Source organism: Enoplosus armatus, chromosome 5 (assembly GCF_043641665.1).
Source record: "Enoplosus armatus isolate fEnoArm2 chromosome 5, fEnoArm2.hap1, whole genome shotgun sequence".
NCBI classification, from domain to species: domain Eukaryota; kingdom Metazoa; phylum Chordata; class Actinopteri; order Centrarchiformes; family Enoplosidae; genus Enoplosus; species Enoplosus armatus.
The window spans coordinates 16,011,581-16,035,874 of record NC_092184.1 but is presented as its reverse complement, the minus strand read 5'-3'; the positions used below and the strand labels follow the sequence as shown (position 1 = coordinate 16,035,874).

The following is a 24,294-nucleotide window of genomic DNA, read 5'->3' as shown; positions in this document are numbered from 1 at the left end:
ATTCATTGAGCATTTGCAGAAGACCTCTTCCTATCACACAGTTTCTTCCTTCCACCTGATCTGACGCACCTTAGCGGCTCGTCTCCTGCAAAAACTACAAAATCCGATAGCATCCCCCGAACGAGGAGCGTCCTTCGGTCAGCATCCGCAGGCTGTCTGTATCTTCAGGGGTCTGCACCGCCCACCTGCTTCAGATACTGCTGGGGAAGAACAGGAAAATAACCCCCCTCTCCCTGCATCACAGCCGGTCAGAGCGTGCTCATCATCGGGTTTCTGTAAACACTGCAGGCCCTCTGCTGGAGGAACTGGAGAAAAACCTCTGAGCCACACCACCATTGTCTCTTAAAATGTGCTGTATACAATGTCTATGAATACTGCCTATATCTTTAATTTATTAAATAAATGCCATAAGGAGCAACTTTTGAGTGGGCTGACACAGTTTAATACATGTATAGGAATATATATATAAAAAGGGAATATGCTTGTAAGATACAGATGCAGTGTTTTAGTACCCCTAATAGAAAATGTGAAATTATATATACTAATGCATCAAGTGTTGGAAAGAATGCAGAGAAATCTTTTCAAACTTATATATAACATATATAACATATTTTTGGTCTTGTAAAAGGGGAACTAGAAGGCCTTGAGAAGGTTTCAGTGGATCCCCATTTGATTGTATTTATCTTTTACATTTATCTTTAGTTGTAATAGAAAGGACATAGCCCACGTAGAATATTAAAAATAACTTAATTAGAAGTAATTACAAGAGTTGCAAAACAAACTGGGGAACTAGTGTAGCAAATTAAAAGCATGGAGAAAATCACATGATTGCATGAGGAAATATTGACTGAAATCATGGAGGTCACTTGTGGTGGGTACTTTAAACGCTGATTCCTGAATCTTTTAGACTCGATATATTTTTAAACTTTTAAAACACCAACATTTTAATTACAAAGTTAATTGAAATATAAAAAAATCCAAATGATTAGAGCAATATAGGGAGTGTCTTTTTGGTGTCTGTGGTGAAAATGTGGGTTTCAGGGCTCATGACCTCAGTACTTCTGACATCCTGGTGCTCATGAAAAATGACATAATGAAACATAAAACTGAAGGCAAAGATGAAGTCTGTAGTGACTTGCGTAAACTCTTCTTTTTTAGCTCATAACCCTGCATTAAACTGTTTTACTAGACCGCACAACAGGCCAGAGCTTTGTTCTTCTGTCTTAACTGAGGCCTCACAGTGACAGCAGGTAATGTTCAAGTCATTCACGTCTGGTCTTGTCCTGACAGCAAGTAATAAAATAACTCAGGTTGTTGAGTGAGTAGCTTCACTCAAAACTGCAGAGAGAGAGAGTCACTGCTCTGCGATCACTAAATGTATTGGGACGTGGTCAGAGGTCAGCTGAAGGGCGCACGGCTTAAACTTTTGTTTCCTATCGATCTCTTTCCTTCTGCGTGCCTCTGTTTGTTTGCTGGAGTAGAAAGAGGTTTGCAAATAAGGTTAAAGTAAACAAGGAAGTGGGGTGACTGACACATGTTTCCAATGATTTGGAGCACGAGGCCCGTCATTACTGTCTCATTCTGTCCTCTCGCACAACAGAGGCAACATGAGGCTGTGGGCCGTCCTGCTGCTCACTCTGCTCGCTCAGACTTTTGCTGCAGATGGTAAGTAAAATATTTTAAAAATCTGCTTTTAAAGTTCAGAAACATACTTGTAGTAAGCAAATAGAGGAGTGTTGCTGGTTGTTGTCCATCCTTCAGTCGAGTATCATCATGTTACAGTCAGACTTGATAATGGGACTAATGTACTGTGTGTCAAATGTGTCCTGATTTAGAGTTTGCATGTCAGCAGCTACAATTATCGACATATTAGATAAAGCAATTGACATTTAACAACATATTAATCCCTTTAATGTTCCTTTTAACTGTTAAGGTGACCAAATCAGAGGTATCAAACTACATATGTATTAAAGTTAGGACTTCTTACTTCTTACTAACAATTATATTCATTACACTGGGGAACACAATTTTTGTTGAGTTAGGTCTGACAGCTGTTTTTAACTCATTTTTGGGTGCGGAATCCAAAACTGATCTCAGTTTTTCTCTATCACGTCAAGTTTTTGAACTATAGGATCCCCGTTTTCTTAAAAAATATGAAAAATACTGTACTTAACAGATATGTGTGTGATAGTACTGACCTATTGGGAGCTGCACACACCTCTCACCGCACTGTCTCAATTGTGACTGCACAAACAAGTTGCCACGTAGCTGTAGATGAGTCCAATCGCAATCAGCTGGCAAGTCTTACTACAGCTAATCAGTGGAATTTTGCTTATCTGGAGGGTAAGCTGTGGAGAAAAAACTTGACGTGCTAGAAAAAAACTGACTGCAATTTTGGAATCAGCATGCCAATTTTAGTTTTAATCAGCATAAAAATCTAACTCAACAGAATTTTTTTTTCAAATTCTTCCCCAGTGTTATCAGTGAATCTGATGATTTATTTTTACAATTAATCAATTCACTGTTTAGAAAATAGTGAAAAATGTCCATCACAAAAGGCCAGAACACTTATTGATGTGTGGTCCAAAATCCAAATGTATTCTAATTTAAAACTATATAAAACTGTGAAGGGCAGCAAATGAACACTTAAGCGTGTCAAAATAGTTAATTAATCAATTAACAATTTGTTTCAGCACTAATTACAATTATGAATGCAAACAGGATATGATAAGGAGGTATTAAATATACAGAGCTAGTTACAATAATAGAAAAAAACTATTAATTACAACGAACAACATATCCCATGAGTCTTTGCCAGAAACAATCCATTTTCTTTAACTCTCTGTCACTTTGTCTTCAGAGTCCTGTATGGGCCGCTGTGAGAATGGCTTCGACTCTCAGAAGAAGTGCCAGTGTGACTCGATGTGCAAGTATTACAAGAGCTGCTGCTCTGACTTTGAGGTCATGTGTGGCATGACGAGTAAGAAAGCTCTCTGCTCATTTGTTTACGATGTTATGAGTCAAAATGGTGCAGGGAAAGGGGGTCACTGACGTCCCTTTTCCCCCTCAGCTCGTGGAGACACGTTTGTGTTTGCAGAGGATGATGATGATGAGCTGTTTGAAGGTGCCACTCCACCCCCCAGACGTTCAGCACTCAGCCGGTCTTTTACCGACATCAGTCGTCAGCCAAGGCCCACACAGCAGCCCATCTCAGACTTTGGTCGCAGACCACAGCGACGTCCAGAAACCACACTAGAAATGACCAAACCCCCTCCACTGATGGATGCACACACTCCACAGACAGTCCCACCCACACAGAAGGAGCCCAGCACGACTGAACCCCCTCAGACTGATGCAGCAGCTGAGACGACCACTGTTCCCATCACAACAGCCACCACTGAGGCTCCCGACCCAGATGCCGTGGCCTGCAGTGGGAGGCCTTTTGACTCCTTTATGCAACTAAAAAATGGCTCCACATACGCCTTCAGAGGTGAGCGACAATGTAATGGCAATGTAACCCCCTGATGTAGCAATCTGACATTTGATAAAGAAAACTTGGGGTTTCCTCTACAAAGTCTACCTTTTGCTGTAGAGTAAATATAATAAAGTAAAAGATCTTTCTGTTGTTGCTTATGAACTTTTGTTTTTTTTCTAGGGGAGTACTTCTTTGAACTGGACCAGCAGTCAGTGCTTCCTGGTTATCCAAAGCTCATAAAGGACGTGTGGGGCATCAGCGGGCCCATTGATGCTGCCTTCACCCGCGTCAACTGTCAAGGGAAGACTTATATCTTCAAGGTGGGGACACAGGAAATGATCCTGTATTAACTACACCAGTTACAGGTGTGTCAGACCCCCGCTGTGATAAAAATCGAATCTAAACTTTCACTAGGGGAACAAGTACTGGAGGTTTGATAATGGTGTGCTGGAGGAGGACTATCCTCGAGATATCAGCGTGGGCTTTGACAAGATTCCTGATCATGTAGATGCAGCGTTTGCTCTGCCTGCTCCTGGCCACAACGGAAAAGAGAGGGTCTATTTTTTCAAAGGTATAGCCAGATATTACACAATATTTCCAGATATTTCTGTAGAATATTTGGTGTTTTGAACATGTGATAATGTGGACATAAAAAAGATTTTCATTTGGGGCATCTTGTTGGTTTCTCCAGGCGATCAGTATTACACGTACGAGTTTCTGCACCAGCCGTCCCATGAGGAGTGCATCACCATGTCTGAGAGGTTTCCGTCCACACTGTTCAGACGCTACACTGACGTATACTACAACAACTATGAACGTTTTTTCAGCGAGCTCTTCTCTGACTGTGAGTTGTAGTGTCATAGATCATTTGTATGAGTTTGGGGGTGGAGGCAGGTTTTCAGCAGCAGCTTCATGTTTGTCTAACCTTCTTTAGGGCCTCAGCATCATGACAAACACCACTTCATTGAGAGGGACTGGAAGGGCCTCAAGTCTCCAGTGGATGCTGTCATGACAGGCAGAATGTACGTCCCTCCCTGGAGGTCCACGCAACGCCGCAACGACTACCAGCCTGACCAGCAGTGGGGTCAACAGCAAGGCCAGCAGTTGAATCAGCAGTACCAGCAGTACGGACAGCAGTGGGGTCGCAGGAGGCAAAGCCGGTCACCCTTCTGGGGGTCCATGGCGGAGAGGGGGATGAACATGGGTCAGGACTTTGCGGAAAGAGGGATGGAAATGGGTCTGAGGTTGGCAGAGAGGAGGATGGAAATGGAGGAGAGGCTCGGACGAGACTGGGACAGACGGTGGGATCAAGACTGGGACCAGGACAGACGGAGAGACGGTTACCGCCAGAACAATAGAGGCAACTACGACTCCAGAGATGACCGGTCGCTCTGGGAGACCATCAGGAGGAGTCTACCCACGCAGAGCGTCTACTTCTTCAAAGGAGGTAACACAGCAGGGACAGATTCATTAGCAGTGCAGTTTAGACTAATAATAGTCATACACAACAATTTAACAGCATATTCATTCATTCAACCTTTAGACCACAGGATGATCCAACTTTTCTGTTGGCATGCTGTCAAATCCTCATGGGAGCAAATCCAATTTAACTTTATTATCCAACTGAGGAAATTCATTTGGTCAGAGGTGCAAAGACAGAAGCAGTACAAAAATACATCAAATAGAACAATAGAGACGATGCAAGAAAAGAAAAGCTGTACATCGTCATCTCAGGGTGCTGCGTCCAGTATGTTCCAGTATGTACCCTGTTGGGTTCTCAAAATAAAAAAAGGTACCTCTGTCTTTTCCCAGGAACATGTTTCAGCTTTTCAGACAGACTGACGACAGAAAGCTTCTGTAGGATGAGTTACAGATGTCGAGGGCAGCTGGGAGAGGGGACAGGAACTCAGTAATTGTATCAAACTTTCCCCAGCTCTGTCCAGCCACAGAAGGCTTGTTATAACTAGTTTCACATGCTGTTTGTTAGTCCACGTGACAAAGAAACATGATGCCTAAAATCACTGCAGTTCCCCCTTTACACTCACTCCTTGTGTATTTCTTCACCTTTCAGTGATATTTAATACTGTTGTCTGATTTATGAGTCACCAAAGACAAGACATGAATAAAGGAGTGTTTTGATTCATGTTGACAGTGATGACAGCTCCAAACTACTGTGTGAAGGTTTTGTCGGCTGAGAGCGAAGCTGAAGATGAATGACTGTCTTGTTTTATGTGTTTTCTAGATAAATACTACAGAGTGGACCTCAGGACCAAGAAAGTGGACCCTGCCGCGCCTCCATATCCCAGATCCATCGCCAAGTACTGGCTCGGCTGTTCGGACACCACTGGGGCAGAGAAGTAGTTTTAGATATTTTAGGTATTTTACGATGATCATTTGGACTAAATTTGTACATAACTGATGATTCATTTGAACTGAAACAGGCAGTGTTGGCTGTAAAAAACAACAAGTGTGTCAAACATGTTCAGCGTAACACACAACAAGCAGCTCATCAACTGGAGCAAATATTGGAGATCAGTTAAAGTCCACACACTGCTCATCATGACCAAAGTTCATCTGCAGTTTTTCTGTTGTCAACAACAGCTGACCTGCTTTATAAAACACAACTACAGCATTTTTTAAATGCTCATTTGCAAAAGTTATAAGGCTTTATGTTTTACAGATTCTCTGCTTCTCATTTCTTAGTTTTCAGTGTTATAATAATTAAGCAGTTTGTTACATTGCATCAGTGGTGGAATCAAACAAGTACATTTACTCTACTTTTTGAGGTATGTGTACTTTACTTGAGTGATTTATAATTCTACTTCTACTTTATACTTTATATCACTCCCAAATGGTCTTTGTGTGTGTACTTTTAATTCTGATACTTTAAGTACATTTTGCTGATAATACTATTGTACTTTTACTATGTTTGCATAGTGGTATTGCTACTTTTACTTAAGTACATACACTCAGAGACCAACACAGACAATAATTGTGATGTAAGTGATGTTTTCTAAATCATGCATCTACAAATTTCAAAATGTTTTTAATATTTTCATTATTAATTGTGAACATATACAGTAACTAGGAAAATATAAAACACTCGTGACATGATGGAGGTTTCATGCACCATAAAATCTTGATGTACAGTCACAGATGTTCCTTTTAGTAATAAAAAGAGAAATCTCTAAATTGCAATAATGTGGTTTTTACCCGACAGCAGCATCATGTGAGGTCAGAGGGCAGTGAGTTCATGCTCGAGGGCACTTTGACTAAAATTCATAGATGTTAAAACGTTCTTACAATTCCTGACATCTGACTGGTATAAGAGGGCAAAATATAATACTGACAAACTGACAAAGCATGTTGAATTGTAGCAGCTTTAGACAGACGTCTAAAGACTGTACTGTGTACGGATTCAAAGTGAGTCATATTTGATTGCATATTCACAACCTGTTACAGTCTGTTATTACTTGTATTTTCATCCATGACAAATAAAACCATCAGTGCAGCAGCAGACTCTTATTCTCATCTGTTTTTGCTTGAATGCTTTACAACTACTATGATATGCTCTAGTCTTCCTGGTACAACCCAGATGTTCAAAATTATTTTCCATAAAAGAGCATGCTCCGGTCTTTATGTCTGTTCATCCCTTCTGAGTCAAGACACAGATATTACAGTACAATCATGAATACAGTTAATACAACATCATCACTGGAGCAAATTGTTAATATAAAATATTCTGTATTTTTTCTGTTTGATTTATCTTCCAACCTAAAAATATAAATGTCATGTGTCTCATCTATATTCTGTAGAGTTTATCACAAATGCTGCACAAATGTCAATATGCAAGCTGTTGCAAATAATTCAAGAATCACAGACCTGTAATTTACTCCCTGTGTGCCTGTAACGTTATAACTGCAGGATGATAACTATGCAGCTGTGTTTGGATCAGTCCTGCTGACATATTAGTCTCTTAGAGGTTATGAGTGTTTAATCAGGATGTTTTCATAGCAGGGTTCATCGTTCACGTTGACCACTGCACCTTCATTGGCGATGACCTCAGTGAGACTTGCAGCGTCTCCTGCTGGTCCCACAGTCAGGTAGCTGCTCTCAAGTCTACCTGAACTGGGGTCACCACCCGGCCTCGTGTCTCCCTCAGCCCTCAGATCTGGCCCTGAGTCAGCTGAAGCCACCTCTGGCACGCTCTGCAAAATGGACGACAGTGGCCTTTTCGGAGTGCCGCTCTCTGATGATGGAGTGTCATTAGCACCGGCTGTGTCGGCAGAGTTGAGAGAAGCATGCTTTCTCCTGATTGGCTTACACACACCAACCTCCCCTCCAGGTGGCCCTCCCTGCTCCCACACACTCGCCCGAGCTCCGAGCTTCTTCCTGGGTGGTTTGGTGATCCCCTCAGATGCTTTAGCCTTGGGCCTGCCAGACTCCTGCTCCCTTTGTCTCTGGAGGCTGCCGAGTCTCCGTAGCATGGCCTGAACGGGGCCTTCAGAGCTGGACTCCAACTTCGACACGGGCCTACCTGCCTTACCGACCGTCACGTACACTGTGGTGACCTTATTTGAGACCTGAGCATCAGAGACAGATGTTGGCAGCTGGGTCCCTTTATTACCAGCTGTGTTAGACATAGTCCGTCTTCGTCCCGATGCCCCGGGGACCTGCAGGGTGGCCCGGGATGGTGTTCTGTCTATTTCCTGGTCCCCTACCTCACAGCTTGACTCCTGATTTTCTGTCTCCTGCACATCCACTTCATCTTCCCTCTCCTCACCCTCAGCTTGGTCTTCCTCCCCAGTTCGAGCTGCACTTCCCTGACTTTGGAGGGCGGAGAGCATCAAAACCCCCCAGGGTGACTTGGGTTTGTTGCGTGGGTGTCCAGGGAGAGCGCCTGGGTCCTGAGCCGAGCCACGCCTCTCCTTGGGGCTGAAGCGGGTCCCCTCGGCAAAAGAGACAGACGGCCGCTTGGACTTGGCGATGCTGGAGGTGCGGGGGATGTTGAAGGGGGAGGTGATGTCCTCACAGCTGAAGCCGGACGGGTCTAAGAACATGTTACACTTCGAACTCATCTCCTGGAACTCGCCACCTGCCACTGCCGGGATGTCTGCCAAGGAGACGGAGACAAAAAAGTCTAGTGACAGACGACGAGTCTGCAGTGGCAGTTCTACTCACCACCAAAAGAGGGCAATGTACAGTTTGGTGTACCCTGTTCGTACCTTCTCTTGGAGGGACGCAGTAGAGCGCCTCTCCCTCCTCCTCATCACTGTCGAAGGATGACCCCTCAGTCACCCAGCCAGAGGAAGGAGGCTCAATGAAGCTGTGGTTGAACGTCAGCTCTGGGTCATGGTGAGATACTGTGTGAGATTAGATAATAGAAGATAATGGTTGTAAAGGTCAGGTTTCAAGAGACACATGGAGCAGCTCAGAGACATTTCCTTTAATTCTATTTTAATTTATTTGTAATTAGTAATGATAAACTTTTTTTTTGTTTGCACTTGTAATGTTACATATTGAATTTGATGTAAAATACGTCGGCCCGTGTTGTGAGATATGTTGGGAGGAAATGTGTGTTTTTACCTCCATTATCTTGCATTAATAACTGAAGCAATTCCTTCTTCAAATAATCCAACAGTTCGAACATATCTATTTCATTTAATTCCCAAGAAGCTGTGTAATTAAATTTGATTGATTTTATAAGTCTGAAAAGTAAATGAAGTTTTCATGAGAATAAGTAATTCATGGTGAATTACAAAATGGTCTGTCTTGCCCTCATCATTGCATATATGTCCAACTTTTGCAGTTTGTATGCAATCTCTAAATTACAATGTATCACTGTATTACACTGCGCTGTGGGACTGACCAGTGACACGAGGCAGGCCAGAGGACCAGTCAGAGATACAGGGAAGTGCAGCACCGATGTTAGCCAGGACGCTGTAGACATGATATTTCATCCGAACAGACAAGCCTCCTTCAGCCACAGCTGCCCTGGAAAAAAGAAGATTACAACGGTTTATACAGTCAGAATTTCGCACTATTGCACGGTGCCTTTCCTCCACCCAAAATGTCATGATAACACCACAATTACCAAGTTTAAGGAGGAATTATTAAATTAATACTTCCAGATTCTGGATTGGGTAACATAAATATGGTTCTGCAGAGGGACAGGACAAAAGATATTTTCTTCTATTGTATGAGTGGCCCTTTAATTTCACAAATGACAAATATTATAAAAGTTGAAAGTAAAAGTACACACTGCCTCCAGTCCAGTTCAAGGTAGTCCAGTAGTGTTTGGGCTTATACAGAATGCTAAGTGGACATAATGTCGATAGAGGGACGTGAGGTACAGACCTGTCTTTGCCATCAACAGGGCCTCCTCCACAACACAAACAGCAGCAGAGCACAGCAAGGAGCAACAGGAGCAAAGGAACCAGAACGCCTGCCAGTACAGAGCCTCTGACACCTGATACACACAAACACACACGTCAATAAAAACGTGATGTCCTTCAGACTCGTACACTAATCAACGTACCAGCATACATAGATGCATTTAATGGATGGATGGATGGATGGACGTACTGTTGGGGCAGATGCCAGTGACCGGGTGGCAGCGGACCCCCTCACCACAGTCACAGGCGGAGGAACAGTTGAGGCCGAACTGCAGGGCGGGGCAGCTGCTATTACAGCTGGAAAAAAACAACAACATAGAATCACGCAATTACACCACCACAGCAAACAAGAACTCCTGTGTATGAACACTGAATCATGATCTATTTTAGCAAACAGTGAGCACATACTGTAGTGACTAATGAACAATGTGGCATCGTAGAGAAGAAAATTAAAGGGAACATGTTTAACCTCAAATTGCATTTACTGAACAACGATACTGCCAACTATTTTCCAAAGCATACTTTTTTTCTTATTTGCTTATATCATACGACTGCCTTGGTTTGAAAAGTCATGTTTGCTGACTATTTGTCCTCTGGCCTTGATGTTGTGGAAACACAGTTCGTGACTGCAGGGCTGTTTAGAGACCGACTGTTAAAGTGCTGAGGTTCCTTGAACGCACCAACAAGGAATTTTTCATTTTTGCATTTTTCAAAACAGTCCATGCTCGCAGTACGAACTACATTACTGCTGTACGCGACGGTAATGAAAGTTTTACAAAAATAAAACAGTAATGTCCCAGTGCACTGATTCCTACACATGTGAAACCTTTCAAAACAAAAGTATAGTGTACGTATCATTTAGCAGCCTCATAGAATAAAATAATATTTGTTTTCGGGTTGGCCTAGTTAGGTCTGTTTAGCTAACAATGTGGTTAAACACTGTGTATTCATATTTTAAATATTTGCACACAAATGTATCACATATGCTCCAGGGTCAGGAATAAAGGCCCTTATCAATCTGCTGGCACTACGGCCATTTTCAGGCTGTAGGAAACCGAATGAAACAGTTTCATTTTCTGTTGTAAGTATCACAAGAATAGTGCTGTGTTGATGTGGCTGGTGAAATGATGTGTGAGTGTGTTTTTTTTATTTTTTATATAACTTTGTCCAGGGAGAATGATTGCTTTAGTTCGCTCACCTCTCTCCCTGAAAGCCTGGCTGACAGACACATCTTCCTGTCACGTGATGGCAGTTACCATGGAAACACGGGCCACACAGGAAGCTGCAGGCGTCTCCAAACGTCCTGTTAGAGCAGGCCTCCTCACACCTGGCCAGAGGGAGCGATGGCACAAATCATAAGGGCACCAAAGTCATCATCTCAATCTCACGACATGTATAATAACTATTTAAACTGATCTTTACCCTTTTATGTGGATATTTGTCGCTCACATGTTTGTACACACACTTTATAATGCTGGCTACTTTAGAAATGTGAAGCAAAGACAAGATCAAAAAGCATTTTTACGCAGACTACGAGGATCACACCACTGGTTTTTGCATGTATCACCACATTAACTATAAACTATGTTACAGCAAACTTTTTCCAAACCACGCTGTCCGCTGCTTTAAGGCTGATTTTTCTCCTTCCAGGCAGCTATTTGCATTCATTTCCATACAGTATGAAGTTGCAGTTCCCGGTTCTCACCTGCCTCACCACAGGATATGTTTATAGACATGTTTATATATCAGATGTTCTCAAGCTTGGGGTTGGGACCCAGTAAGGGGTCGCTTGACATGCTGACGGGTCGTAGGAGATTTCTGATAAAGGCTAGTGAGACTGTTTTGACATATTTTAATAAAACTATTTCTAAGTAGGCTGCAATTATATTAACATTTCAATATACTCAATTTGGAAGTTCCTCCATGCCTTAGACATGACATATGACAATTTGCCAACTCTGTAGTTGCTGGAATTATGAGAATTTTGGGATCTAAGAGGTTGAGAAACCTTGTCTCATGAATCTACTTTGTAAAATGGTTGGTTGTAATTTAAAGTGTATGTTATGTATTAGTCTAAAACATGAAAAACCCATAAATGAACGCATGCACACCTGGGTCCAGTCCAGCCGGGGTCACACCTCCAACATTTCCCAGTTTTTGGGTCACAGGGCTCATTATTTCTGCAACGTGGACACTTCTCCTGGCAGCCGTCACCGTAATAACCAGACGGGCACGGGCGGTCGCATCGTGTACCGTTCCAGCCGGGCTCACAGGCATCACAGGCACCATCAGTGGCAGAGCAGAGCCGGTCGTCTTTACAGAAACCACAACTAAAGACAGGAAACAAAAACAGAGAGAGAGCAAGAGAGTTACCACTAACACACCGGTATTTAAACAAACAAGTCTATCTACCTTACACCTACCTCATTTTACAACCACTGCCATACTTCCTGGCTCCACAGGGCTGGTTGCAGAAGAGACCCTGGTACCCCGGGTGGCACAGGCACTGCCCGTTGGCTGGGTCACAGCTGCTGTGTGTGAGGTCACAGTTACATCGCCGGTCACAGCTGGGCCCCCACCAGCCTGCCTCGCAGTCACACACGCCGGTGCGCTGATTACATTGGGACAGGTAGCAGTTGCAGGTGACTGGACATTTCAGCCCCCAGTGGCCCCTGCGGCACTGACACCGGCCCGTTAGCTGGTCGCAGCCGGGGCCCACAGATCCGCCGCTGACGCACTGGCACGGCTTGGAGCAGGTCGGCGTCCACCAGCCCTCGTCGCAGGTGCAGTTTCCGTGGACAGGGTGGCAGTGGCCATGCCAGGCGCACTTGCAGGCGTACTGGCACAGCGGACCCCAGCGGTTAGAGTTGCAGGTGCACTCACCGGTGGCGGGGTGACAGCGGCCATGTGGGTGACACTGACACACCTGGCGACAATCTGAGGCCCAGAACTCAGGAGGACAGCCTGGAAAGAACCAAACAAACACAGGGAAGACATATAATGCATTATTCTGTACAAAAAAACTGTGGAAACACTGTATAAGTGATGGAATGTAAGTACATTTACTGAAGTACTGTACTTAAGTACAATTTTTTGAGGGGGGCCGACACCTAGGTTGTGAACCACAGGACTAAAATAGCTATTTGTCTATATTTAAAAAATGGCTCTACCTAAACCACCCACAACAGTAAAATGCTACTTATGCATGTATCAATAACAACAATCTAATAAGATTATAATATATCAGTCATGGGCAATGTGTCTGCAGAATGAGTACTTTTGATACTTTAAGTACATTAAGCTGATAATACTGTGCTTTTAGTAGGATTTTCTACTTGTTATGAATGAGTATTTTTATATTGTTGCATTGGTACTTTTATGTTAAAAGATCTGAATACTTCTTCCACCACTGGTTTCATACAAGAAAGGACCTTTATAGCCACTTGGCCACAGTGACAATGTTATTGTGATTTAGTATTAAAATTCTTTACATTTAGAAAAATGGGATCAATGAGCCACATTGCACAGTGTGTCACATGCAATTTATGAGAAACTTTTACAGGTTTATGATATTAGTATCATCTTTGTGGCACTTTTATACAATAAAACTGAGATATATATTGCACTTTGTGCATTGTAAATCAAGCTGACCAAACACACACATCAAGTAATTGATGCTGAACGGCTCCTGCTGTTTATTGTGACTCACGTGTTTTACAGTGAGCTCCGTAGTAGCCAGGCGGGCAGCGACACACTCCAGGATACACACAGATCTCATCCTTCAGGCAGGCCTGCTCATCCTCACACACAGCTACACACACACACACACACACACACACACATATAGCACACCAGTGAAAACAAAGCAAATATGGAGACAGTAAAAGCGTATTCCTGCAAGTCACTGCCCATTAGAGCAGTTAAACTCACGTATAGTGCACTCTTTTCCCTCTTGACGCCATCCAGTGCAACAGACCAGGGTGGAGGGGTCCCTGAATGTACAGAAAATAATCAACTTAGCAAATAAAACTCTGATACTCTGTGGTATCTAACCAGGAAGATTCAACTAAAACACTAGCAATGTCATAAGGAAATAATTCAAAGGAAAAGAAGTTATAGAAATTAGCCTGTACTCAGAACAAGGAGCTGTCCACAGTCCTTGAGAAGGTGGAGCTCCTTGAGAAACGCCAACAATTTGTCAGAGGAATAGTTCTAATGTTGTGATTTGCATCGAAGGACGTTAAAATCTTTTGGTCACAAGCTTCTGTAACCTGCTGTCCTCATTTGACAGTGAAACAGTAAAAAGATAAAATGTGAGAGTGAAGTGTACCTGATATTGTGGCAGACGTTCCTCCCAGCAGGATCCAGTGTGTGTGAGGAGGCCAACGAGCAGCAGAGCAGAGCACTCAGGGCCTTGAGGAGAAGCTTCATCTCCACACACAAGTCCAAAACCGAAACCGCTGTTCCTGACTTCTCCTTCCAGTCAGAGGGCACACAATGAGAGGCAGAATCTCTCTTTCTGTCTACCCTCCACCCTTCCCTCCTTCCCCTTCTCTCCCTCTCTTTCTCTCCTCCTCCTCAGCCAGAGAGGTCGAAGCCCCCGGGTTTCCTCCTCTCATTTCCTGGGGAAGTCAGAGCCACTTCCTTCTATTCAGCCAGACAGAGAGCTTTTTAAAGATGGTCGAACACTAATACACAAAACTCGCCGCACACACTGGCAGGGCACGCGCAAACACAAACACACACCCGATGTACACCTATTTCCCAGAATCTATTGTTGACAGTCTTCCAGGACATGATGAAGAATGCCTTCGTCCTCCTCATAAGTCAGTACAAAGATAATGACGTGATCACTTTGAGCTCCTGTGAAAATGTGTTTTTACTCAACAGCAGCAACATTTGCTGCACAATACCAAGTTTGAATCTAGTATTGTTTTTTTTCTTGAATCAAGTAAAATAAATGTATTGAGATCAAGTCAATTTTCAATACAATTCTGAATTTAATGGATTTTATTGAATCTTGAGACCTCAATATCACAGAAAATCCACATTCTGAATAGTTGGTATCACATTTCATCAATCGAATTGACATCTTTAATCTGTTTTTCAGCAGCAAAAACGTGAAAGACATGCTTACAAAAATAGATTGAATTTTAGGAAAACATGATCTGATTGGAAAGTCATACATTGTCTCTCAACAAATACAACACCACTGGTCTGTCACTGTCTGAGTAGTGCTATGGTCAGACATTTAGAGGGAACAGAGGGGTCAGTCAGGGTAAATGTGGCGACTTCATGGTAACTCGTCAGCTAATTGTGGTGAGAACGAAAAAAAAAAACCCTACTGCATTTCTCATTTCCACAAGGATGCTCATAGCTTCCTTTTAAAGTGAAGTAACCAATCTGCAGAGCAGCCAGAACACATGTGCTTACACACATACTGTATATATACACATGCACATTTATGGCACCACCATCAAACAAACACAGAGGCTTTGGCTCTGTGCAATGACTTAAAATCTAAAAAATATATTTCTAACAATACAGGCGGTAAATTAAGGCTTAAGGGGTTAAATGCACTCACTGCTGGAATATGACTGCAACTTCAAATCATGAAAATACATGAGTAAACACATGGCTTTAAATTCCCCTACTGAGGTAAAAGTTTCATGATAAATTTGCGGTAAAATCTTGATTATTAGTCATAAAATGAACCGACACCCTCTAGTGGAACAGAGGTGAACTTAATATACTGTTTTCCATATTACCAGAGGGCAGTGTTTCATTTCAGATTATCTACCTTTATAATGTCTTTGGTTTTTGTTAAAAATGTTTGAATATCTCTCTATATATATATATATATATATATATATATATATATATATATATGCATAATAACCCATTTTTAAATATTTACTAACAATACAACTCTCCTTACTATGAGGAATAACATGATTGCTGTATTAATACTTGAATCATAGAAAAAGAAGTATCTTTTTTGAGGTGAGTTAAAAATATCCCTATTAATACTGCAGAACACTGTACCATGTATACTGTAGTTATATAATAGTGTTCCTCTATCACTTCTATGGAAAGACAAGGGGACTTAGGGCAAGTGAAATAAACAAAAGGGGAACTGAAATTAGTTACGATCAAAACACAGCTAAAAAGAAAGTTTGTTTAAAAAGGTTCACACTTTCTCACATAGTGCACTTGTGTTATACACACTGGGGCTGCGTTCAAATGTCCAACCAGATTTTCTGTTACAAGCTGAGGGAGAAGTTGTGACTGAGGGAACAAGGGTGTCTGTTTCAGATGGAGACAAACTTGGAGAACCCTCTGGCGTCAGTACCGGCCTCAGGGAGACGGTCGCTGCTCCCTCTCGTCAGTGGCCTCTGAGTCGCCGATGATCTCCCAGCTGGAGGCGGAGTTGCTCATGTGGGTGGGGCTCCGGCCGCTGCCCGAGCGCGTCAGGAAGCCAAAGCTGCAGCCGACAGAGTAGAAAAGACAGGCCTGGGGTCAGATCTGTAGCCAGGGATTACAGCTAAATATAGTCCAGGATTGACGTAGATCTCAGGACAGTGACAGTGTCAGCAGAGAGAGAGATGAAACCAAAGCTTTGATTCACAGATGATGTCTGCAGTAGTTTTTATAGCAGAGGCGGTTTTGGGCCTTTTTATTTTTATTGCTCTTGCTTTGCATTTAATGAGAGTTTTAGTGCAAAGTGCAACAGTTGTTAGAGTTTAATTCAACATTCTTCATAAATGATCTCTATCTTTCTCTTTGGAGACTCGGCTAAAAAATATATCCTTTTGTGTTTCTTATTTTATTTCAGATAATCTGTAACAGAAGTGACAATGCAAATTATTAGACTGGCTGTCTAATCAAGCAAAAAAAGACACAACACAACTTATCTTAACCCAGCTGTATTTTCAGTCCTCAAAGACATTCTTTACTTAATCAAATTCTCAGTCAAGAGAAAAGTACTTTCCCAAAGTTACTGGGTAAGTAAGATTAAGCTCCTGGTAATTCTCTCAGCACATTTCTAAGAAGACAAAGTTAATTTAAGGGTAAAAACATTAAATGAGTAACAAGCCCACTTAAAATGTATTTTGTTGATTTGCTTAATTATGACCTGGAAAATGAATTCTAAATTGTGTTTTAGTATAAAAGGTATTACTGAAATAAAACACTGCAAGAACTGAAATTAAATGATGGCATCATGCTTCACTTGGTAAATCACATCCATCTCACAGCTTTGGTCACATGTCAGACGTTTCTCTTTCTCCCACTCAGGCTTCAAGCAAATGGCATTAAGATAATCCTGAGCTTGCCTGTCAAGAGAAATCCACTGTAATATCAGTCTGATCTCTGTGTCATCAAGTACACAATTACTAGCAAAACTGAAACATATCTACTGGCATATTTAATGATGATCTTTGGACAAATCCTTGAAGAAATTCACACAGCGCGCACAACGTGTACATTTTGTCTGGCCGCTCACATGAACATTAAAGATAACCAGAAAAATGTCTGGTTCCATATTAACGGAAAGATGCACCAACAGCATGCCAGACACAGGTCTCAGGTCACTTCAGTTATTTTTCTTTTGTTTAATCAACACTGTAAAGCCATGCAAGGAAATTAACTTTCAAATCCATGTCTTTGCAAAGACATAAGCTGGGACAGATGCTGAAACACAAATACCAAACCACCACTTCCAAACACCATGCATGAATGTGGTTCCAAGTCTTAGAGGTGCAGTGTAGCAGAGTTTGATCAAAGTTGTACTCACAGGTTTCGAATGCGTGACTCAGTTGGTTTGTCAGTGCCGTCAACTTCTGCACCATCAACTTCTGTCTGCCCAAACAGAGAGCTCCTCTCCTCCTCGTCACTGCCGGCAACAACAAAAAAAACTGTGTTCTCTTCTGAACGCACCAGCCCATTATTTCCTGATATGATGAATGTGTGTTGTGTGTTGTTGTGTGTGTAAGAGAGACCTGCTGCTGCATTCGTTCACAGGAATTCCCAGCATCTTTGCCTTAATGAGCTTTCTCCTTTTTTTGATGGCGGAGCGGACGGCTTCTAACAGGAAACCTGGACACCTCTCCTCATTCAGGATCTCCCTGCAGAGACACACAATCGTTTTCACTCACGTCACATCATTCAGAACTTTTTTAAAATTGAAAATCCAATGTAACTCACGTACTGAACAGTCGATACATCTGCATTTAAACTGACCTCAATTTACTAAAATGTGCAACTTCATAACATGTTCAAATAAAACGTGTTCTCAGAAGGACAGAAAAACAACACACACACACACACCTCTGATAGTAGCTGAGCTCCTCCTGCACCAGGAAGAGGTTGGTTTTGAGCTCGTTCCTCTCGAAAATGATGTCACGCACCTCCTTCTTGGTGAAACACGGCTGATCGGGATCCTTCTGGTCGACCGCCGACTTTTTCGTTGACACGCGAGCTGTTTGACTCGGACTGGACTGATGGGAGAACAGAGCGTCATCAGGTCTCTTGTTTTGGTTAGGATAGGTTTGAAAGCAACTGTTATTTGATTAAATTTACTTTCTAAATCTTTAGCTCTTGTCCAGAAAAGCAGCAGAACAAGTTAATTGACCAAGAAAGTGCCAGATTTATTTTGACCTGGAGCTCAGCCCTGAAACTGACACCTGAATCTAATCCATCATGTGTAAGAGGCATGCGTACTGGGCTGTTGCTGTTGGTTGTGTCCAGCTGTGCTTGGAGGTTTTCTATCTCTTTGTTTTTCTCCTTCAGGTCGGCCTCCATGTCGGCCTTCCTCTCCACTGTGCTCTTCAGCTGCGCCTGCATCACATTCTGCTTGTGCCGCAGCTCCGCATTCATCTTCATGAAGCGCTCCAACTGCTCCTGGAGCTGCACACACACACACACACACACACACACACACACACACACACACACAGATACATTTGGACAACAATTATGAGCGCTAGCAAGGAGATCTACCACTCAGGTTTAAAGTCCATATTTCCCATCAGATAGACATATAGTTAAACCCAAAACCAACAAGTCAGGACTGAACCAAAAAGACAATCTATCTGCATCTGAGAGTGCAGATGTGGGGGGGGGGGGGGGGGGGGGGGGGGGGGGGGGGGGCGGTCCTGCATGCATGGGATTTGGACCAGAAGTCTGGGGGAAGGAGAGAGCAAGGAATGTAACCACACAATGTCAACACAAGTGTAGCATTCATTATAGAAAAGAAAAACATTTTAAGCATCCAGGCAAACAGAGAAACTAGTTCAGTTGACTATGAGTCGTTTTTTTTCTGCCTTTCACTCAAGTCAACTGACTGCAAAGCATTAACAAATACACACCCAGTTATGGCTGCTATTTAAATCATGTGGTACACGTGCCTTGACAGACAAACAGACACGTGCAAACACTCATGTAAGAACACACACACACACACACACACACACACACACACACACACACAGTATCTGTGTGGAGGTGAAAACTCTGCCCAGACTTGTCTTAAGTGAAGCATAATCCTCAACCAGTGACTATGTGGATAATCTCGGCACACTTCCTGTCTTCCAGTGTATTTATTGGTGTGGTTTACATGATGTAACTTTTTAATGCTACATGTGATACAAGACTGTGTAATTATGTGTGTCTGTGTTAAAAGGCTCCGTGTACAAGTATATAAAAAAACATGCATGACAGTAATATAATAAACACTATTGTTTCTAAGAGAAAAGCCAACATGCCTTCAAGGAAACCGGCCTTTGAAGCGACAGCCATAAATATTATAGTCCACATGTTACAGCACGCCAGCAAAGACGGGTGGCTTTCTCTCTACTTTTCTCTCCAGTCTAATGAGGATGTGTCAGTGTGCACGGGCAGACGAACAGTCACACGTTTGCGCTCGTGTCTCCTTACCGCCTCCACCTCTTTGGAGATGGTGGTTATCTCCTGGACTTTGGCCCTCAGCTCATCTCTCTGCTTGTCCACCACCTCCTTCAGCTTCAGCATCACCTCTCGCTCCTGCCGCTGGACACGGTCTGCACACACACGCACACACGCACACACACACACACACACACACACGCACACACACATAAACAAACACACAGGGTCAGGTAAAGAAACCTGTTGTGTGAGAAACCTTGCACAGCTAGATACCATTCATGGCAAGATGCTTTTTGTTTTTTTAATGATTTGAATTTGAAAAACTGAGCCTTTAGACATGCTGGCGCTGCAGCAAAAAAATAAGGTGTGTCTTTTACACCATGTACTGTAATCCCACAAAATTAAATTCTTGTACTGAAATACTCGACAGCACATTTGAACTTCACATCAGCTGAATGAAGCACTGATAACAGTCACATCCATCACATAAAATGAATGATCACATTCACCTGCCACATGGCCTCTTGTCAAATAAATCACAAGAGTATTTGGACATTATGTTTTCCTGTCTGTACAAGAAAACAAGAGTCAGCAAAGCGACTCCCCCCTCTGGCTCACATTACTGTGGTGAGTTTTCTACATGCTGAAATGTATCAGCAAACACAAGAGAAGATGGGATGATATATTTTCTGTTTCACTTTGTATAACCAATTATCAAACAAAACTGATCAAGTCAAATGTAAATTATGTTCACCAACAAAGCAGCCAGTTAGCATTACAATCATTTACGCTTTTCTTACAAAATATTCACTATCTACCAAGTGAAAACACAATAATTTTGTGATTAAAGGAAAAACATTACAATAAATCTTTTTTAGTGCATCATTTTTATATCTGCAGGGTAAGCACAACCCTCCTCCGAGTCCTCTCCTACCTGTGAGAACTTCAGCTGCTTCTCCACCCAAAATAACTGCACTATAAACATTGCAACAACCAGTTCAACTGCTTTCAGCCTCAGTACTTATGACTGTAAACCCACTGCTTTGAATCTGGAGTAGGAACCTGGTAGGAAAACTGGATAACCAAATGGCCTTGAGGTCTGTTTGCTTCTTAAAAGGAGAGCTAATAACAACCCTGTATAAGTCTTTGGGGTGTTCTTGGGATCATCAGGGCACTCACACATAATTATCCAATTATGTTTAAGTTAGAGAATTACTTATGTAGTGAGGTATAAAGTATGTTGTTTTTGTGATATCCACACTTATTATATAGTGTTATGTTATTTAAAATGTATCATAACCCACACTGAGGATTGAGAGCCATCCTAAAAACACCAGGGTCCACTCAACTATCATGGATGGAAAAAATCCCTATGATTCCCTCAGGCTTTAGGAACAGTTTATGTGGTAATATCTCCATTTTTTGGGAGGGATCTAAACTTTCATGTGAGTACTGTAAACAGTATGTAGCTTTTGGAATGAACCAAAGTCTTTTGGAACAGATTTGGGAAGTAATTTAGTAAACGCAGATTTCAAAAAACGATTCCTTGGACATACCTTCCTGTGCATGACTGCCCTTCAGCCTGCTCTTCAGCTCCTCTCTGTCCTCCCGGAGCTGCTGTACCTGCACCTGCAGCTCCTCACACCTCCTCCTCCACTGCTCCTCCTTCTGTTGCAGCTCCTGCTTGAGACAATAGGAGACAGACTGTAAAACCATAACCTCAGAAATGGGATATTCAATTTTTGGGAAAACAAAACAAAATCTGATGTAACTGCCTCTTGCGCTGTTAAAATCTCTTGAGCATGTAGGAATTTGGCTTCAGCAAAATAGGTTGTGTCCAGGCGGGTGTGTCATTTTGTTGTTAAGTTACAACAGATGTTTTGTTGAAATGGTTCCAAGACATCTCAACAGCAAATTCTGACTTCTGAGAACCACACCTGTTCATTTACGAACTCAGCAATGATTAGAACAACGCTGTCTTGTCTACAGAGCCATAGAATACACTGATATTAAGGATGAAAGTGTTTAACTGCACATTAATCTGCACAATCTGTACATACTTTATATTTTCTGTGTATATATTTATTTTTGTCCCCCATATTTCTTATATCTGTATTTATTATTTGTATATTGTTTTCCTTTTTTTTAAAAATACTTCTAATTATTACTGACACAGTGCTTGTCTGCTGTGTGTTTCTGCACCTTTCTGTCTTTGCTGCTGTGACTTGTAAATTTCCCCGCTGTGGGATTAATAAAGTCTATTTTATCTTAATCTTAAAGGGTTAGACATGCTGATGGACGCTGAAGAGATTTCATATGATGGAGAACTGGCAACAATGTAGGTTAAATAGCATACAACAAATCCTTTGATAAGACTTTAATGGTATTATTAACTTCAATATACTTCAAACAATTGCTCTGCCTTCACAAAACCATTTGAAAGATTGGTTATCAGACAATCTCACAACAAGTTCATTGTTGTATTAATAAACCATAACACATTTACTACAATGGCAAGCTCCTGCTGTGGAAGCACAGTACCAACTTCCCTCTGTGTGTACTGTACTCGTGTCACAGCAGCATGCTAGTTCAAACTATATGAATTTCACACTTTATAACACTGTAGCATGACCTGTATATAACATGACCACAGATGGAGAGTATTCAAGTAGCAATAATAAAATAGTAAGCTATATTTGACACCCATGTGGCTGTTAGTTTACTTTGTAGAATGAGGTTTTACATATTAAGCAATGTGGAACACATATGTGGCTGGATTAACCTGCTTGGGGGGCCCCTGGCAACATTAAGCTACTGGGGCTCTATTAACCCCTGATACCATGCTTTAGAGTGCACATTCACATTCACATTTCTGTTGACTGAATTGCCACAAACCACTTAACCTAGCTACACAGTGGCCCACTTTGCTCTGTTGGTTGTCCTATGTACAACTTAGAATGAGCTGTTAAAATAGTTCATGCTGTACCATACTAACTCATAAACAATAGTGTTTTTATCATTAATGATTGTTGGACATCCACATTTATCATTAATAAAGAATGAGTAGTCTGCTTTAACTTTGACACTTAACACCAAGTGGATTTAGGCTACTGCTAATATGCTACTTAAGTAAATGTATGACTACCCATAGGAAGCACTGCTGATTAGCTAGCTAGCTAGCTTCTTTTTAACTAACGTCGTAGCTAACGTTCGCTTTAGTTAAACATTCTACATAATCCTACCAAAGCTAGCTATCTATTCACTACTGTGTCGCATTACCTAGCATACACCATTGGTAACCTATACACCGTTACGTAAAAAAATGTTAACGTACACGTTTAACAATGTTAAATACAACTGTTAGCATTTCAGTTACAACACCGCGTTAGCCAAATAACTGTCACGCATGCCGCGGTTGCCTTGACGACACAGTGCGGCAGGGATGGTATGCCAGGTCAACGTTGGAATAAACTAAGCTAGTACAGTTTACATGAAATAACAACTCAGACAATCAAAACTGATTACAGTGTAAGAATGTCCGTTTCATGCTGACTTAATAGGCTCAATACAAGTCTTCTGTATCTTTCAGGTAACGTTAACGTTATATGTTTTGACTACATTTGGAAGGCGTCGGCCATGTACTATAACGTTCGGTTAGCTAGTCTCCTCCTTTGGTCTGTCTGTCAACAGTTTGTCACGACACGAAATACAGCCGAAACGTTCATGCTACCATGAAGCACTGTTACAGTTGTAACGTTGGTATAACACACACACACACACACACACACACAGAGTGGGTAAACGGCATTTGCGCCGTTGATATATTGTTTACAAAATACCGGGATGATTAAAAGCTCCCATGTTTCTCACCCGTATTTCATTTTTATCGTTTCCCTCCTCGCTTTCTTTCCCAACACGTTTCTTCTGCTGTTGCAGTTGTATCGTCTCGAAGGTCTTGAGCAGCTCTTCTTCCTTCAGTTTGTGAGCATGGTTCCTCGACGCGAAGCTCTCCAGCAGCTCCAGCACTTTCACTATTTTCGGCACCAGACCCACCACGCTCTCTTTGCCACAGCCATCGATCAGTTTCTCCACCTCGGTGCCGATCAGTTTGGCAATTTCATACACATCGTCCACAGTTAGAGCCGAGAAGGTCCTGTCAAAACAGCCCTCGGCGTTTTTGGTCTCTGAATGTGCTTCAGGTGCCTCCATGTCTCGAGTCCGGGCAGCTCACTTCACATGCTCTGTACCAGCTATCGAAACCGACAGTGGCTCGTCAGCGCCTCATGACAGCCAGCCGTAAAACCGGATGATTATAAAAGTGAAAACAACACACTAGAGCTGCGTACATTAAAGTGGGTACGTTGTTGAGCCCAAGCTATCGACACGTCTGAACTTGACCTGCTCCTCTTCCAACAACACGTCATGCATCTTAACTGAGTATTCACATTAACAGACTTCCAAAAATACAAGTACATCGAGTACTCTATAATGCACTGCAGCACAAGGCTTGACTGTGCA

At 42.2% G+C, this 24,294-nt stretch overlaps 3 protein-coding genes across 4 annotated transcripts; 1 reads left to right on the top strand and 2 right to left on the bottom strand.

Annotated features, from left to right (window-relative positions):
* The first annotated feature begins 1,607 nt into the window (after nucleotides 1-1,607).
* Nucleotides 1,608-5,836, top strand: vtna (vitronectin a). Its single transcript, XM_070906218.1, has 8 exons — nucleotides 1,608-1,665; nucleotides 2,861-2,980; nucleotides 3,071-3,490; nucleotides 3,656-3,795; nucleotides 3,890-4,046; nucleotides 4,167-4,319; nucleotides 4,410-4,922; nucleotides 5,718-5,836. Exons 1-8 carry the CDS (start codon nucleotides 1,608-1,610, stop codon nucleotides 5,834-5,836), a joined length of 1,680 nt encoding a protein of 559 aa, XP_070762319.1.
* A 1,622-nt stretch (nucleotides 5,837-7,458) lies between these two features.
* Nucleotides 7,459-14,301, bottom strand: scarf1 (scavenger receptor class F, member 1). The gene is made up of 11 exons (XM_070906250.1): nucleotides 14,201-14,301; nucleotides 13,801-13,862; nucleotides 13,580-13,681; nucleotides 12,294-12,834; nucleotides 11,982-12,200; nucleotides 11,069-11,197; nucleotides 10,061-10,167; nucleotides 9,833-9,944; nucleotides 9,345-9,469; nucleotides 8,701-8,838; nucleotides 7,459-8,588 (listed from the first exon to the last, which is right to left on the bottom strand). Exons 1-11 carry the CDS (start codon nucleotides 14,299-14,301, stop codon nucleotides 7,459-7,461), a joined length of 2,766 nt encoding a protein of 921 aa, XP_070762351.1.
* A 1,587-nt stretch (nucleotides 14,302-15,888) lies between these two features.
* On the bottom strand, nucleotides 15,889-24,259 carry rilp (Rab interacting lysosomal protein). 2 transcript variants are annotated; one of them, XM_070906243.1, is made up of 8 exons: nucleotides 23,647-24,259; nucleotides 21,333-21,459; nucleotides 19,807-19,928; nucleotides 18,592-18,777; nucleotides 18,199-18,368; nucleotides 17,871-17,996; nucleotides 17,666-17,764; nucleotides 15,889-16,354 (listed from the first exon to the last, which is right to left on the bottom strand). In XM_070906243.1, the coding sequence occupies exons 1-8, from the start codon at nucleotides 23,983-23,985 to the stop codon at nucleotides 16,228-16,230; spliced, it is 1,296 nt and encodes a 431-aa protein (XP_070762344.1). In that variant the 5' UTR covers nucleotides 23,986-24,259; the 3' UTR covers nucleotides 15,889-16,227. The 2 variants fall into 2 exon arrangements, with proteins under 2 accessions (XP_070762344.1, XP_070762345.1); XM_070906244.1 differs by having other exon boundaries at nucleotides 21,333-21,456.
* Nucleotides 24,260-24,294: the final 35 nt, after the last annotated feature.